The 17788-nt window shown below is 42.1% G+C and overlaps 1 protein-coding gene across 3 annotated transcripts; it reads left to right on the forward strand.

Annotated features, from left to right (window-relative positions):
• Positions 1-1387: 1387 nt before the first annotated feature.
• LOC115234392 (protein disabled) lies at positions 1388-15599 on the forward strand. 3 transcript variants are annotated; one of them, XM_029805438.1, is made up of 7 exons: positions 1388-2548; positions 6438-6652; positions 6738-6881; positions 8922-9074; positions 9338-9586; positions 9797-10045; positions 10134-15599. In XM_029805438.1, exons 1-7 carry the CDS (start codon positions 2512-2514, stop codon positions 14445-14447), a joined length of 5361 nt encoding a protein of 1786 aa, XP_029661298.1. In that variant the 5' UTR covers positions 1388-2511; the 3' UTR covers positions 14448-15599. The 3 variants fall into 3 exon arrangements, with proteins under 3 accessions (XP_029661298.1, XP_029661299.1, XP_029661297.1); XM_029805439.1 differs by lacking the exon at positions 1388-2548 and adding an exon at positions 2998-4357; XM_029805437.1 differs by lacking the exon at positions 1388-2548 and adding an exon at positions 3261-3297.
• The last annotated feature ends 2189 nt before the right edge of the window (positions 15600-17788 follow it).

The following is a 17788-nucleotide window of genomic DNA, read 5'->3' on the forward strand; positions in this document are numbered from 1 at the left end:
TTTCATAGCGATAAAACGGCAAATTAGTGTAATTAAATTTTTCTTTATTATCGGAAATTTGATAAGATACTAAAACATTTCAGCGAATGTTTGTTAACATACATATATACATAAAATAGCTGTTATATGAGATGGTAACAATTATTGTTTCGAATTTTGGAAAAGTTATAACTGAAAAAGTTGCCGCAATTGACTTTTCAAACAAAAATTGCATTCTTAAGATAAAAAAATATCGATTTTTTTAAATAGAAATATGGAGATTCCGATGTATGGGGCCCATTACTCCCACGAATTTTCAGAAATGTCAGACTTTTATATTTTTTTGTGTATTACGTCTATCATTAATCTCCTTATCCCGGTTATAAATTATGTAATATGTAAATTTCATGTAATCCCTCCTCCGCTTAACACACTCTGGCTATAAATTAGATAAAGAAATTATACTACTGTATATCAAATATATGTGTGCGTATGTAAACAATGTAATTACTGAACACACGTTTCTCAGACAAGTCTTATCAGCATAGTATTAATTCCAGTTCGAAAATGATTAATCGTATCGAAAATATAGTTATGAAAAATAATTTTATTTTATCTATAAAAATTTATCGTTTTCCAAATCATTTATATTTTACATATTACACTACTCGAAAATAATATAAATAAATATGATATCCTGGGGGAGGATTATACATCTTCATCATCGGAATTATATCTTCATTCAGATGAGATATTGGTCAGAAAATGTCAGATCGTGATAAATCTAATTTGGAATAGTTATGAAATTACGACGTTTTGAACAAGACAACTGCAGATGTCGAATTAGGAGCAGGATACCGAAGGTATTAAATTAAGATCACGATATGATTACATTACTCGCGATTATACTATTCAGCGTCGTCACAAATTACCATTGATTCTACGACGGTTCTCTCCAATTTTAATAACAGTCCAAATCTTGTAAGAAGACGAGTCTTTGTTGCAGGAGGAGCGTAAAATTTTAATTTTTTATTTTCCAAATTAATATAATATTTTTCAAATAATATGTATGATAAGTTTCAGAGACGCAAAGTAAAAAGTGCGTTTGTGCGCGCCAAGAATCAAAGATTACCGATCCGCGAACGGTCGTCTCGGACCAGATATGCTCGCGAATTTTCTACACTGAAACAAAAAAAATTGTTAACTTGACTAAAACCGTTCAACTAATTACCATTTTTTTAATTGAAATATTTATATATTTAAGTCAAATAAGACATATGAAATCTAACATGACGTATATTTGACTTAAATATATAAATATTTCAATTAAAAAAATGGTAATTAGTTGAACGGTTTTAGTCAAGTTAACAATTTTTTTTTTCAGTGTACAAAGAAAGAACATTACAAAGAGTTTTCAAATCTATAAGACATAAATTTGCGGGATTTTCAAAACATTTTTCTCGCTTCGAATGTACTCAAAGTTATCTAGAAATCGTGGCTATAATCTCTTTTCTTTCGTAGCCATATTATTGAGTGATAATAGAGAGGGTGCAAATGACTTCAGACTTCAATTTAAAAAATCCGGGTGAACCAAGAAATAAGAATTATTCAAGGAATAATGGAAGTCTCGCTTATCCGTCTGCGCAAACGAGATGTCAGGACATTTCCGCTCGGAAAATACGAGCGACGTCGCTCGCGGCTCGGAAAAACGGGCGACCCGGAGCGGCCCGGAGCGACGATGTCGAGTACTAGGCAGGCAGACAGGCAGGCAGGCAAGCAAGCAGGCGGCGGCGGTGGCGGCGTATATTATTGATCAATAAGAGCATGGGCAACCCGTACCGGCGGTGGCGGCGGAGGCAGCTGTCACTTCCTCCGCGTTTTTACGTCGCGCGCGCGGATACACGCGCTCGCCGCCGCGCGCGCGAAACCGTGTCCCGGGTGCCAGGCAGCGGTGCGCAGAGCGTCCTCGCGATCCTGCTGCTGCTTCTCCCATCCTGGTGCTGACCGTTAGATGCGTCGGGCTGGATGCGTGGATAGGCGGTGCGTGTGTTCCGAGTATACCGAGTACGACGACGCACCGCATACGCGTGATATACGCGCCGCCAGTCTTGAGCGCTTACGCGTTCTCGGTTCACAGGAAATATATACGGCGCGGAGGGGTGCGACACCGGTTGGGGGTAACAGTGCGAGAGGAGGACGGAGAATGAGAGTGCGTGTGTGAGAGAGAGAAAGAGAGAGAGAGAGAGAGAGAGAGAGAAAGATCGAGTGACTAAGAGAGTGCGCGGAATAGAGAAAGAGAGAGGGAGAGAGACAGAGTGAGACCGATGTGCTACGACATGTGTCCGTGCTGAGGATATCGTGTCTCCGACTGTGCCGACCTACGAGGGTACATCTCGAGGCAGGGTGACCGGCTCTACGAGAGAGGGGAAGGGCGAGAAACATACGGACGAGGAGAAAGATAGGGAAAAATTCTCGTTGTCCCCCTGTGCCGTTCTTCGGGGTTCTCTCGTCGTCGTCTACGCGGGACCACCGATGCAGACCTTACGGAAAAAAAACAGTCCGTGCAAGTGTGAGTATAAAGCGATTCGCTCCGACATCGCGATCGGAGTCTCCGCGATGTGTGTCCTACGTCGAGTTTTCCGCGATTTTCCTGAGAGCGCTCGCGATCCGAACTTTACAAGGTTTCCCGTCCCTCCCGACGACGAGTCGGGGTTGAGACGGCGCCTCTGGTACCACCCTGTAGATACGTACGTTAGGGGTGGTTAGGGGTGCGTAATATGGCTTCCACGTATTAGCGGCGAGAGGGACAGCCGTACGTCGCGTCGCATCGCGTCTCGCACGGGAGATTTTCGCTACGCAATTCGACGCATTGACTGACGCATCTCGTGTGTGACGTATGTGACACGAAGGCCGCGAAAAATGAGCCTCTCGTTAGCCGTAGGCTGGCGAATTCGCTCACGCGAAAAGCGAAAGTTCTCACGAGGGAGAACGTTACCGTTCGAGCGAAAGATCGAGTGACTAAGAGAGTGCGCGGAATAGAGAAAGAGAGAGGGAGAGAGACAGAGTGAGACCGATGTGCTACGACATGTGTCCGTGCTGAGGATATCGTGTCTCCGACTGTGCCGACCTACGAGGGTACATCTCGAGGCAGGGTGACCGGCTCTACGAGAGAGGGGAAGGGCGAGAAACATACGGACGAGGAGAAAGATAGGGAAAAATTCTCGTTGTCCCCCTGTGCCGTTCTTCGGGGTTCTCTCGTCGTCGTCTACGCGGGACCACCGATGCAGACCTTACGGAAAAAAAACAGTCCGTGCAAGTGTGAGTATAAAGCGATTCGCTCCGACATCGCGATCGGAGTCTCCGCGATGTGTGTCCTACGTCGAGTTTTCCGCGATTTTCCTGAGAGCGCTCGCGATCCGAACTTTACAAGGTTTCCCGTCCCTCCCGACGACGAGTCGGGGTTGAGACGGCGCCTCTGGTACCACCCTGTAGATACGTACGTTAGGGGTGGTTAGGGGTGCGTAATATGGCTTCCACGTATTAGCGGCGAGAGGGACAGCCGTACGTCGCGTCGCATCGCGTCTCGCACGGGAGATTTTCGCTACGCAATTCGACGCATTGACTGACGCATCTCGTGTGTGACGTATGTGACACGAAGGCCGCGAAAAATGAGCCTCTCGTTAGCCGTAGGCTGGCGAATTCGCTCACGCGAAAAGCGAAAGTTCTCACGAGGGAGAACGTTACCGTTCGAGCGAGACTGCCGGCCGCATGTGTCTCCATAAGATGTCGACAGCTGTGTCGTGCGCGTGTTCGAGATTACTACTGAATTTTTACAGGACAGCGCGAAAACGCTTTTATCTCCTTATTCGATTAAATGTTAATTATATTAATGAAGCTTAAAGAAATGCTATGTAGAGAAGAGATCTCTCGTCGAGAAAAGTTGGAAATAATTTTAACGCGGTTTACAGCAAGAGCATACTCTTAATTTTAGAGGGAAATGTCAATTTTGTACTCCCATTAATACATTTAAAGACATTGACGGTTTTATTAATTTTGAGTTGTGCGATATGAAAATATTAAATATGAAATATTGATTGTATTTCCAATAGGAAATGAGAATGGAGAAGTGGCACTAAATAAATTGCAAGAAAATGCAAGTCATAGCCAATATATACGTTTTTATAAGCCATCTTCTCCTGATGAGTCACGTTAGTGACAGCAATATATCATTCTGTCATTTTTCTCTGATTGCATGAACTGCTATTTTTGCAACAATCACGTTCTTCGTCTTACAATAATGGAATATCCGTAAATAAATGTCAATTTTGAAGCGAGCCGGACTTCTTCGAGCCGATTTTTTTTAACGAAAATGTCAAAGGTATTTATATTTTGTCGTGATAACATTTTTTTCACATGATGATATAAAGTTCCCCGATACGTTCGAGTGCTCCATTATTGTGTATCTCATTGCACAATGTATACTATAAAGAATGTGCAAATTGCAAGTATATAGACTTTAGAAATTGTGACAGAATTTATTGAAAAAAAAAAAAAATAATAATGAATAACACCATATATTCAGTAATCAAATGAGAAAAGTTTCAAAAATATCAATCTTTTAAAATTTGAAGTTAGAATCTGTTTAAAATCAATTTCTTTTTAGCAACAACTCAGACAGCATAAGAAGGCCAAAAGACATCTTAAAAATGTCTAAAGATAAGACGTCTTTAAGTCGTCTTTTAGGAATATGTGTTGTCTGGAAATGTGTGCGAGGAAAATTTATTGTTTTTTGTAAAAATTCTTTTGCGACGATACAAAGATTCTATTCTATTCTCGGTTCGTTTGATTGCTTTACTGTTGCGTATCTCATCTCGCGGGCCACAATAATAATTGTTGTGAAATAGAGGTGCGGGATATACGGGGCCAAGTGCAATGCCAGGGCGCATCTGGCGTAGAAAGCAAGGAGAGAAGGAAGGAACCCGGAGTGCGTGAAGGAGTCTCGATGGATCGGTACCAAACGTATATATTATCGAGTACCGACAGTTGGCGTTCTCCACTCAAAACCGACGAGTACCTTCTGAACAAACGCAGCCTTCGATCATTAAAATCGTAGGGGCAGCGAGAAGCCCGCTGAGAGGGAGAAAGAGAGAAAGTCATGATAGATTGGCGCCTCTCCCTGTATTATTTAAATTTTCGATAGATTTATCGTACTCTTATGTACGTCGAATATATTTTTGTCGTTATCAAAATCGACCATCTCTAGCAATATCGTTGATACAATTATTCTTGTGAATAGTGATAAACAGAATATTCACAGTAATATATTTACATTGAAGAGCTATATGAATTAATTATATCCATTACACACACACACACATATAACTTTTTTATATTATATATTACTTAGATATTTTATAAGTTATATTAATTATTTTTGCTTAAAAAAAAATTATTGTAAAACCGCAAAATTATAATGTATGTAACTCAGGTTTGCCAGATGTCAAATACCTACAACAATATTACTTCCATTTCTAAAACGCAATTACAAATGACATGCATTATTATGGTGGCTAAGCTGTAAATAGGTATCGACCCAATTATCGGCTTCCGTTCCGAGCTATTAATTTTAACGCTCTTCTTCGTTGATGGGACATCATTCTCGTCGGGCATTCGAGCAAAGTTCTCTCATTTTATAGTCCTGGCCGGTCAAATTGGTTGTATGACCGATCGATATCGGTTTAATACATTCGGACCTATCGCTTCTCGGACCCCCGCGGCTCCAAATACGATAATTCGATCGGAGTCTCTTTCGCGCGAGGCTGAGCGGGGCCCACACGTCGTGATATTACAATGAGAGCTCCTTCTGTTTGGTGGGCTTTCACGTTACTTTGACGACTAGTCGTCGTGTGGAACGAGAACGATTTGCGGAAAACGACTTTAAACTTGTTGATACCATTGAAAGAAGCTATAGAACGCTTTTCCCCGATCAGATCGTGAATCTTTTAAATCGTCTAATTTAAAATAGATTTATATTCCGATTTTTTTGTCTCAATGTGACACGTAAGTTATTTTATAAAAATGGAAAAGTCTCGGAGAAATATATCTATGTATATAAGAAATACATACATATATACTTGAGATTCATGTTATTGTACTAACAATATTAAGTTGATATAAAATATAAATAGATCCGTTTAAAATTTTTATAATCTTAATATCTTATCTAGGACGCATATATTATGGTATTTTTTATCTTTTTTTTTTTTTCATAAAAATAGAAAAACGCAACAAATTTAAACGAAAAATTAAAACGACATCATTTTTTGATTATCGTACAGTTAGAATTGTTCGATATAATTTTTAATTCATATCTCTAATTAATCGCCAATTAATTTGATCAATTTTTTTCAATCACAGAGAATCTGGTTCATGGAGTAATAAAATATTTTCGTTTTCAGTCAAGAATGACCCAACCCGCTTTCTTGGGGAGGGCGTATCGTTCAAGGCGAAACTGATCGGTATTTTGGAGGTATCGGAAGCACGCGGTGACCGGATGTGCCAGGCGGCCTTGGCTGACCTGAAGATGGCGATTCGCGCCGCCGGTGAACACAAGCAACGAATCGCCGTTCAGGTCAGCATAGACGGGCTTCGTTTGAGGGACGAAAAGACGGGGGTGAGTTTATTCACGAAATTATTCATATGTAGTTGATATACTGGATATCGGATATAATTTATCATTATACTTTTATCTTTCACAGGATTGTTTGTATCATCATCCGGTGCATAAAATATCGTTTATTGCTCAAGACATGAGTGACTCGAGAGCCTTCGGTTATATTTTCGGCTCACCGGATACCGGACATCGGTTCTTCGGCATCAAGACTGATAAAGCGGCAAGTCAGGTAAGCCCTATCTTTGCATCGTTCCAAGTAATCGTCTTTTTTATATTATGCAGCAAAAAAAATATGCTCCAATCTCTAATACATTGCAAAAATACATAAAATACAGAATGGGTGGGACGTAATCTTGGATTAAATCTTATCTACCTCTATATATACATACTCGTACGTCAGTTTTATTTTAAGAACTGCATCGCATACGGTAAATATACGAAAATCTAATCCTGCAAGACACAAGAGACGAAAGGGGGAAGGCGGGGGGGGGGGGGGCATCGAATTGATCAATTTCGCAGCTCGAGAGTTATCGAGTACACGCACGAGCGATTAGAACCTCGCGGCCGTGCGTTCCTACATCGCCAAACGCGGTTAAAGTGTGTCAATTATCGGGAACGAGTCGTCACGGCGAGGTAGCCCATCCCCGGCGGGTGAAGTCTAGAATGATATTTGCCCAATACGGGAAGCAATATCAACCCCGGGCGCACGACCGTAATCCCGAACGCGTATGTAAATAATTGCATTACGGCGTTCGATTCGACGGTGCCGAACCCCGCATCTCCGATGCGTCCTCGTCGTGGGAGATTGTGTTGCCGGATTATCCACGGCTCACTTCGTACGCCGTTCAAAGGGATCGACGAGCAACTTCTTGATATTCAAATTCACCAGCATATCCCACTTTTGTGCTCAAGTATCGCGCGATTTAAGAGGCGCGATCCTTTGAGCGTCTCCTTTTTTTGTATCAAAGAAGAGCGAAGATTGCGCGCAATTAATATGCATACCTAATACATTTAAATGTAATCGATTGAGAGAATACCGCGTAAGAATATCATATTGTCTCATATTGGAAATATATTGAATAATGGAATTTAATTCTAATGATATTAGTGTGAACATTTTAATAAATAAACGTATACGTCTCACGCATATAAACGAAAGTGAATATGCATATACTATTTAATCGCGTTGTACTGTTAATATTTTTCTAATCTAAATAATCGCAGAAATACTTTTCCAACATATTTGCATTTGCTGGATAAAATATTCTGTCCAGTATTATAGTGTTACTCACGCAATACTTGAGCACGCTCGCAACTTTTAGCAAGACGCAAATATTAAACGCAATGCGGTAAATAGGAGTTTACGACGGGTAATTGATCGCGTTAAATCGGGGAATATGTGTAACTCTGTTACGCGCAGACTTTCGCTCTCGATCGTTGAGAGAGCACAGTTGTTGGGTCCTCAACTCGCGTTCAACTCAATAGCGACGATCATCACCGCGAAAATGAAATCAGTCTCGCGTGACAGGTGGCAAATTAATTCAACAATCTTACGGCTTTTATTCAATTTCCAAGTTTAATTTCTATGCTCGCTTCCTGTAAACGATTCCGGTAATCCTCGCCCGTACGGGGGTGGTGGTCGTGTTTGACACGCTGCTGGAGCTTTTAACCGACGTACAGAGAATCGCAGCAAACAGAGGGGTATTGCGTTGATGGTACGGGTGAGGGTGAAATAAACGATCGGAGTAGGTTTAATGGAATTATACGCGGGGGCGGATAATATTCTTACTTCTTTGATATTTTTTATTTTCGAGAAAAAAAATCATTCAGAATTAATTCTTTCTCTTTCTATCGAGAATTTTCAAAAATACGATCTTACGAATCGATCTTCAACTAAAATATATAATATAAGACCTCTTTTTATACTCTTTTTTTTATAACGTAAAAGTATCGTAAACATACATATTTGAAAATATCCCATGAAAAAATAAAATATTGAAATTTGAAAAGTTCAAACAAGTTTAAAAGTTCTGACAAGAAATAAATTTCGTTATCGCTATTAAGCAATTATATCTTCCTCGAGAAGAATATTCCTGAATTCTAAAAAGGAATTTCTTGAAAAATTGAATAATTTAAATCATTGAGATTCTTTCTCAGTACTTTCGAAACAAAAATACCTTAAAAAGATAAATCTACTTTCGAACATACGATAGTTTGCGTTTATTTTTATGTATCGCACAAGTGGCAAAAAGGAAAATTTGTTTAACAGGTGGTGATAGCGATGCGAGACTTGTTCCAAGTAGTGTTTGAGCTGAAGAAGAAAGAGATCGAGTTGGCGAAACAGCATATAGAGCAAAATGCCATTAACGCGATTAAATTCCACACCGGCGGTATTTTCGTTGAGCCAGCGCCCGATACCAAGGTAAATTCAGTGCCTTGAAATAATTGCTATCGTTGAGATATTTAAAATTGTTCTCTCAGATGAGTTTTCTTATTTTTCATTTTTAACTCTTTCTCCACTTTCCATGAAATAGCGTTTTTCATGGAAATGGAGATCCGTATTCTTGAAAATATCAATTATAAAGCCAACACGAATGAAATCGTTACTAAGAAAAATGATGTATATGTCGTGATAACGCGGATGTAATTAACAAAAGCCAGATGAGTTGTAACAATTTGTTGCAGGGTGCAGCAAGCACTGAATCCTCATTTCATCGAATTCGTACGACTAATTCCGAGGTCGACAAACCCGCCGATCGCAAGAACGAATCGCAGAGTGGGGTGATCGCGGATTTGCTGGATCTGCAATTTGAATTAAACTCGCTGCAGCAGGGTATCCATCAGATGGACAAAATCACGCCGGAAAATCCCGTGCCCTCTACCGACGATCTATTCGAGAGCGATCCTTTCGGTGATTCTTTCGCAAACATGAAGGTATGCGGCTGATATTGCGTTATACAAATATTTTTCTCATTTAATAAGATAAAACCGCAGTAAGATCATTGCATCAAAAAAATACCTTGTAGCATATTCTAATATGGCAAAAACGAATCATTAGTCGTTATTACAGTTGTAATATTTATAGCGAAAAAAATTTTTGATATTGTTCGACATTCTAATTATATCTCTTCGTATTTAATGCAGGTTCAAGACACAGTTCGTCCGATTTTACCACCGCCACCCTCGTCGACGAAAAGGGGACATTTGGAGCGACAACATACTGTGCCGGTGCCGCCTGTATCAACTACTTCCAGTCCGGCAACAACATCCGTCAGTAAAACGCCTCCTCCGGAGAGTACAATTCACTGGTTCGACAAGGAGACTGAAAATCTCTTCAACGATAGCGAACTGACAAACTTGAATAAGAACTCGACGACGAAAAAAGAGGAGGATGTAAGTGTCAATTTATGCGTGTCTTTTGTTCTACTTTCAAGAAGTATTCTCTCGAAAGTGCACACGATGCATATCTTTCATATTATAGAGCTCGACGGAGACTACACCCCGCAACACTCAGACAAAGAGCCCGCAGATCGACGTGTTCACGGAGCTGGATCCTCTCGGGACAGGTCTGATCAAGCCTTATGTGGATAAGAAGGACTTCTTTCAACACCTAAAGAACCCGCCGAAGAAAGTTCTCAAGGATTTAGTGTCCACAAATTCGAGCGACAGCTTCCCGACGAACTTCAACGTCGCAACTGCCACGGATTCTTTGGAATCGACGAACGCACAGAATGAGCTATCATCGAGAGATAACGAAAACAGCAATTTCGCCAACTTCGATCAATTCGACAAGAATGAGGCAAATCAGTCCTCCCAGCAAAGAATCGATTCGCCGCCGAAGAAAGAGACAGTTGCAAGATCGATCCATCATCAGCCTCTGTCGGTATCTCTGCCACCGGAGGAGACGACGTCGTCTAAAGGAACGAACATGTCTACAACCACCTCGGGAGGAAGCTTGATTCTCCGCAGCATGGACAGAGACTCCACGGAATCGACGCAGGCACTGGTGAAGTTGCCGAGTCCGAAAAAGTATTTACAGTCTGTGCGAAAGAGAGATTTCGACATCGACCTGCCGGCCGGTAAGACTCAATCCGTGGAATCTAGCAAGCCGTTTCCGGTGGACTTTTCGGTGACAAACGAGTCGCCGGCGTCGCCGCTTCGGTCCTGTTCGTCGGACGCGAACTCGCGTCTGTCTAGCTCGAGCGCGGAGCTGGAATTAGTGCCAGAACCGCCGCCCAGAGGTGTGGGTAGCATCCTTATCAATCCGCCGCCGTTGCCGCCGAAAAAACAGAGCATTCGTGGGGGGGCGAGACCGCCGCCTAGACCGCCCCACACGGACGGACATTTTCAGTACGATTTTCCGCCGCGCGAGGCTTCCTCACCGTCACCTACCAGAATTATTAGAGACAAGAACAAGAGTCCGCCGAGAGACGCGAAAGGTCATCAGTTTGACGATAACTTCAGTCCGCCTCCGCAGATGCCCGCCAGATCTAATTTTATGGCTACGACGACTACCACTTCCGCTTTCGAGGACTCTTTCAGCACAATGATACCATCTACAACGCCGCTGTCATCTGCACCATTTACTGACAACACCACTGTTTCGGTTATGGATTCTAAAAAATCGAAACCATCGCTCGATATCACGCTCAGTCAGTTGACATCATCCTGGACGAATTTGGACGAGCTGGCCTCCAGTCTCGGCATGACAGTCCAGCAGCTAACAAGTTTGACCTTGACGCAACTCACGCAATGCCTAGCGAGTCTATCGACGAAGGAAATCGTTGCTGACGATGCGGAGGAAACTGTGGATCCGTCAATGACGACGATGAAGGAGGAACCGGTGGTTTCGTCTAAGCCTGCAATTTCGTCCTTGTCATCGCTGGCGTCGAAATCGATCGAAACTACAGACCCTAGTTCGACTTCTTTCACATGTTCGGAGCTCTTCAAATCTAATTATGAATCGGAATCGAAGCAAGATTCTACGTATGATAAGTATGCAGTTTTCAGAGAGCTGTTGGAGATGGAGCAAATAGAACGGAAGGAGGAGATAAATGTGGAAGAAATCACCGAGATGGAAGAGGCATCCAACGAAAGCGGACAAGTTGATGGAGAAATGATCCAACCGGAAGTGCGAACCAGCGAGAGCGCTTCGAATTCAATAACTTCATTGTCGAATTTAACTGCCCAGTTATCGTCGAAAAGCGAAAATCTGTTAAAAGAAGAACTCACGGCGAAGCTGGACGAGACGATGATTAATTCCATCGCGAATCTGACGGAGCAAAAAGAAAAACTGGGTGAAACCGAAGATATCGAGAAAGAAAGCGAGATAATGGCGGATGCAGATATCACGTCCGACTCATCCACGGTTCAGCAGACGGAGATAGATGTCGAGGACGATACGGAGAAGACGCAAACCATCATGGACGTGGAGGAGAAAGTGGATAATTCCGAAAAAGGAAGCGATGCCAATGGAACGTTGTCTGATAAAGTCGGCTCGGACATCCTCAACGATGAGACGAACGGTTCGTCCGTTGCTGAAAGATCTTCGACGGAAGTAAAATCCTCGACATCGACGTCGAGCGACAGGTACGCCGCATTGCGCGAGATTATCGGCGAGCCGGAACCGTCGCCGATTAGAAAGGACGATGAGGAAATGATAAGTTCTGCCAGGACGTCACCGATGGTACAATCTCAGCAGCCGAAGAGTTTAGCCGAGATAGAGCTGCTGAATCTGTTCTCCGATAACCTCCCGCCACCGTCGAGTCCGAATATCTCGGTCAAGAAGGATTCGATCGATCTGAAGACCGCGGCAATGGATATTTTCGAGGAAATAAAGATGCTGAACACCGGTATGCATCGCGCCAAGGATACCAAGCCGGCACCGCCTTCGTCTTCAGGTTTCGAAGACATGTTCTGTCCGTTCTCGGAGACGACGCGATCGGACAAGGACGACGGCAAGGAGGACGGCAATTGGGCAAAGTTTGACACAGGTATTTTCGGTTCGTCTGATAGATCGTCTTGCGAGGGGCAACGATCGATAGGCGGCACTTCACCGTGGTCTCCAGACGGCAAGGATTTCCATAGAGAGGTACCGTTCAAAGGTAGCGGCGGATATCGGCATTCGGGAGACAGTGATAACGAATGGAAAGACGAGGAAGAGAGCGAGGAAAGCAACGGCAGAGGGCGAGGAGACGGCAGATTCTGGTCTGGCTCACGACATCCGAGGTTTGACGCACCAGGATTTGAAGATAGATCGTTTTACGAAGACGGGGAAAAACGGGACCGCAGCTTTCGCGAGAGGATGGGCAGAAAATCGCGCGGAGCACCGTGGACCAAAAGTAGCGGCAGTCACCGACCGCGCGATCCGTCGCCTTGGCACGAGGAGGTTCAGTGGGAGGACGAAGGCCCGAGACGATATCCGCATCGGAAGGTGCAACCGTATAAGGAGGACGAGGATCAGTACGAGGTGCACTGGAAATGTCGACCGAAGCCGCCGCCTCAACGGTGCAACTGGAGCCATGACGTTCACGGCACGTATTACGACGACGAGCGCAAGCGGAAACTGATGCTGTGGAACGAGGAGGATCGATTCGGTAGTGAAGAGAGCATGGGCTACGACGAAGAGGATCGGTGGAGCAGGAGAAGATACGAGAGAAGACGATGGGAGGAGGACAGTAGATTCTGGAGCAGAAGAGGGCCTCCCGACGCCGATTATCCTATGAGAGAGGCGTATTATTACTATCGTGAAAGCAGAGAAAGACCTCACGATTACCCGTCCTGGGAAGAAGAGTACGGCTCCGAACGTCCAGGTGACGACTCGCCCAGGTACAATCCAGCTGGCAGAAAGAGACACTGGCCGAAGAGGCCCAACAGCGCAAATGAGGGCCGCAACAACGACATGTTATATCCGGATTCGCGTAAATTCGGCGGCACTTCCAGATCTGAGTGTAGTGACAACGATTCCGATCCGTATCTACGGCCCTCGCAGCGATCCAGGAGTCGCGAGAGCTACTGGGGTAGCGATCAGGAATATGATAGCTGGGTGGAGCGACCGTACTGGTCCGAGGGTCCCGACACGAAGAGTGAGACGATGCATCGCAAGCGGATAGCCAGGCATAAGACGCGACAGACTCAGAAGACGCAGAGCCCGTTCGAGGACGATTTCGCGCAGAGCGTCGAACACGCGGAGCCGTCCGACACCGGTCCAGGTGTGGCAGAATCGTTGGTACCTATGGACGCGCGCGTACGACTGGAGATGACCGAACAGAAGCGAGAGCCGCCGCCACCTGTGAGTCCGTCGTCCGGCATCAGAGGCTCCAAGGATCAGTTGAGACGGGATATGAGTGTCCGGGAATACGGCAAACGGTCTAGCTATTTCGAAGACGATCTCACGCCCACGGCCAGCGCGTCCAGTGACGCGTCCGACCGACCGAGATTGTCGTCCGATTTCAAGGCCACGCCGGAGGAGTTGCCATGCGATGCCAACAAGGATCCGCAGCAGCCCGTCGACAGCTTCGTCTCAGAGGAAAGCGCTCGCGATTCTTTCTTCAACGGCGATCTGAGATTCGACGACGATGCCTTCGTCTTCAAGTCCGAGCTGGATGACAACGTGCCGGATCATCGCGCCACTACATTGCCGCTGAAGAATTCCAGACAGGGAAAATACGGACCGGGGAATAACAACAATAATAATAAGGGTGCTAGGGGTGATCAATACATACGGAAATCGGAGTCGGTGAATATCTTTGCGAGGGAGAGCGATCCGTTCGATGGCGATGATTTCTTCAACTGATCTGTCGAAACGTGACGAACGACAAGAACGGTCGCTAAAATACCGCACTGAATTCAGTGACATTGGTGTGGTCTAGATAATTGAAACTTGAATGTGTGTATATGTGTGTGTGTATATGTGTGTGTGTATATGTGTGTGTGTATATGTGTATGCGTGGGTGAGAGAGAAAGAGAGAAAAAGAGAGACTATGGAATGGTGCTCGTCGCGTACTAGGTGAACGTCGACGTGAAAAATGGTGGATTTCTCGCTATAGCAATACTTGGTTCTTGTCAGAACCCAGCTGTAGCAATTTTAACGTAGCGAAATTGAGGAGAAAGCTTCGAACGCGGCTTGAACGGATATGCGGAAGTATATTGTCTATTACGTATCTGTTTTTCGTTACGCTTTTGTGTCCGTGAGATTCTTTCCAAAATTTATTTTCTCTTCCACTGATTGTGAGATTGAGAAACAGAATTAATTTAGAACATTTATGCTCGCATTTCTTAGCAGAAGTAGATTTATTTGATCAAGAAAAGGCTAAAACACTCGAAAATTGGCGATGATTAATCTTATGTTCAAAAGTTCTAATAATGGAATTACGAAATACAACTATTTCACAAAGAAACTAGTCACTATTTTAACGAATCTGTATATAATACTATTGATGTGTTTAGGATCGATTTGTTGGGAGAATGTGAGAAAGAGATATCAGTATGTGATTTAATACAATTGTGTATTGCGTAATCGCATAAATCAATAATTGTTAATATCGTGCGTTATGTATTTATTTATATATTTAGTTTATGTATATTTATATTGCGAAATGACGCGGTGATTTTTGTCGTTTCGGATTTGCAAATGAGCGGTTTAATTTCAATTGTCTTCTTACGAACGATTCTCTAGTCACGTGTGCGTAACCGTTGCGTTGGGAGCTTCACGAAAGAACAAATAACCGATAGCGCGCGTTTTTGGGGAGAAATCAAAAAATGATTTTTATACATTTTTAACTAGCACGGATCGATTACGTTGCATTAGGCATTTATACATCGTCGACGACCATACGTATCCTTCTGTGCATGCTCCCACCGATTCGCTTTTCGGTTACGCTACTGATAAAAGATGCTCTCGCTTATGAGAGATGTAAAGAGAAAAAGAGGATGGTAGTATTATGTTTACAAAAACAATTATATAATATATATATTACCTTATGTTCGTCATGCTTCTAGCGTCTGATATGTATGAACAATTTTATATATATTATTTTATGTACATATAAGATCAGATTGGTAAAAAAAAACTTCTTTTGTGAAAAATATCAAATAAGTTATTACATTTTCTAACATTATTTTATTATAAATGTAAGTATAACGCGATGAAAGAATAATGTAATTTTGATCCGGTCTTTTATAATATAATAAAATTGAGTTTTAATATAACATTTTTACAAAGAGATTATACAACTTTTAAATTTCAGTGATAGTTATTCGACATACGTACGCTATTTTATAACTTCTTTCCTATATCGAAAGATTTCTTTTTGTGATTTAATTCTATACTATCTGCAATATTTCTAGTATATATATAAAAAATTCTTTTTAATAGCTATTAAACGGTTCAAAACAGTTTTTTATCTCAAGCTATTATTAATAATGTAAATCTATATTTTTTCTGGTCAATCTGATCTTATATGCAAGGCGCGCAATTTGTCAAGATTTACTGCTAAGTAATTCTCCGCTAATCTTTGCTTGCATGATTTATGTTGATGAATATTTTGCGCTAATCACCGAATTATGCAGCGATCACGCCAACATTTTACACTGTATGTATTTATGTAATAATAGTAGTAAATTATTTATCACCGTTTAATGATTACTCAGATACTGTATTGCGAGTATGCATCAGAATGATAACGACAATACCGCTTTAATGGCAATTCAATTCCTTATCCCTCCTTCAAAGAAACTTATTAATATATCTAACGATCAATTATATTATGCAAATCCACCTCGCTGTTTTTAAATACGACTTCTTACAAGATCTGTAGATACTTCTACGCAAAATTGCGGAAATCGATGTTGACGAAAAAATTGGCGAATGTATAAAGTGAAGCGAATACGTATCTTTTTAATACTCAATAATTATAATGACAACAATAATGTAAACATTTTAAAACTTTTTAAAGTTCAGTATATATTTGACAGCTTCCCTGTTGAGAAACATTCTCCAAAAATGATGCCCTCAAATGCACATATACGTATAATATTTCGAGCCTAATATTGTATTAGTCTTTTTAAATTAGAAACATAGAAAGATTTGCTTTTCAAAAACTAAATCTCTTCTGACAATAAAAAGATATAAGATCTATATATATATAATTTTCGCAATGAAAGAAAGAAAAATAAGATCGAGTATATTGTTTTCAATTGATTCGAGTACACAACAAAGATATACAATATAATAAACAGAAATTTCTGCTTGATTAGCGATGGATTTCGATTAATTAATAGCAAGAACTGATAAACAAGATAAAATGCTGTAAGTATATACAATTGCGATTTTAATCTCTAAGAATAAAACAGTTCTTTTATTTTATAATTTTGTTTATGTTTTTCTATTAAAATTTTAAGAATTTTTGATATTATTGCATAGTACTACTTGTTAAAATTTGATGAGCTTTGATTAAAGAAGTAACTAATATAAAAATTAAATTTATTTAATTCATAAAAATAAATTTCATGAAAACAAAAGTAAAATGTTTTAAAAGTGAAGAGAGATCTCTCTAATTAAATATATTATAGCAAATACTTTCAATCAAATAATTGTCATTATCAACTTGTTACAATATCATTATTGCAGTATTTATCCTATATATTCTGTCTTTCCGAAAGAGAAGAGCTTTAGCGAGGCTCTTTTCATGTTTAATAACAGCAAAGTGACAAATAATAGAGGCGCCAGTCGTCGAGGTGACGTCGACATCGTCGTCATCGACATTCTCAGATCGCACAATCAAAGTCGGCACATCCCTCGGCTCGCGTGTGTGCGTGCCACCCCCTTTCTTGATTCGGCCGCGCACAATGCACAATAAAAGAGCATTAGATCGCCGGCTTTGTCGAGAGAGAGCGGGTGCACGACTTCTCTCGCAACAATGGCGTGGCCTCCACTCGGCCGCGGTACTCGAAACACCTGGCAAACAAGGAAACAATGCGCCGTACGCGAGCTGCACTTCGACGGGATTTCGCGCATTTGGGGGTGCGCACACGCTAACAAATTATCACCCTTCCACCCTCCATCCCTGACCCCATGTCCCGTGTCTGCAACCATTCTCGTGTCTCGTCTATCTTTTTCCACTTTCGCTCAATGCT

Source organism: Formica exsecta, unplaced genomic scaffold, assembly GCF_003651465.1.
Source record: "Formica exsecta isolate Colony F162 unplaced genomic scaffold, ASM365146v1 scaffold2, whole genome shotgun sequence".
Classification (NCBI taxonomy): domain Eukaryota; kingdom Metazoa; phylum Arthropoda; class Insecta; order Hymenoptera; family Formicidae; genus Formica; species Formica exsecta.

Coding starts and splice junctions, on each gene's coding strand:
- LOC115234392 (XM_029805438.1), top strand. CDS start 2,512: ATGCAGACCTTACGGAAAAAAAACAGTCCGTGCAAGT. Junction 6,882..8,921: donor CTGATAAAGCGGCAAGTCAG/GTAAGCCCTATC, acceptor TTTGTTTAACAG/GTGGTGATAGCGATGCGAGA. Junction 10,046..10,133: donor CGACGAAAAAAGAGGAGGAT/GTAAGTGTCAAT, acceptor TTCATATTATAG/AGCTCGACGGAGACTACACC.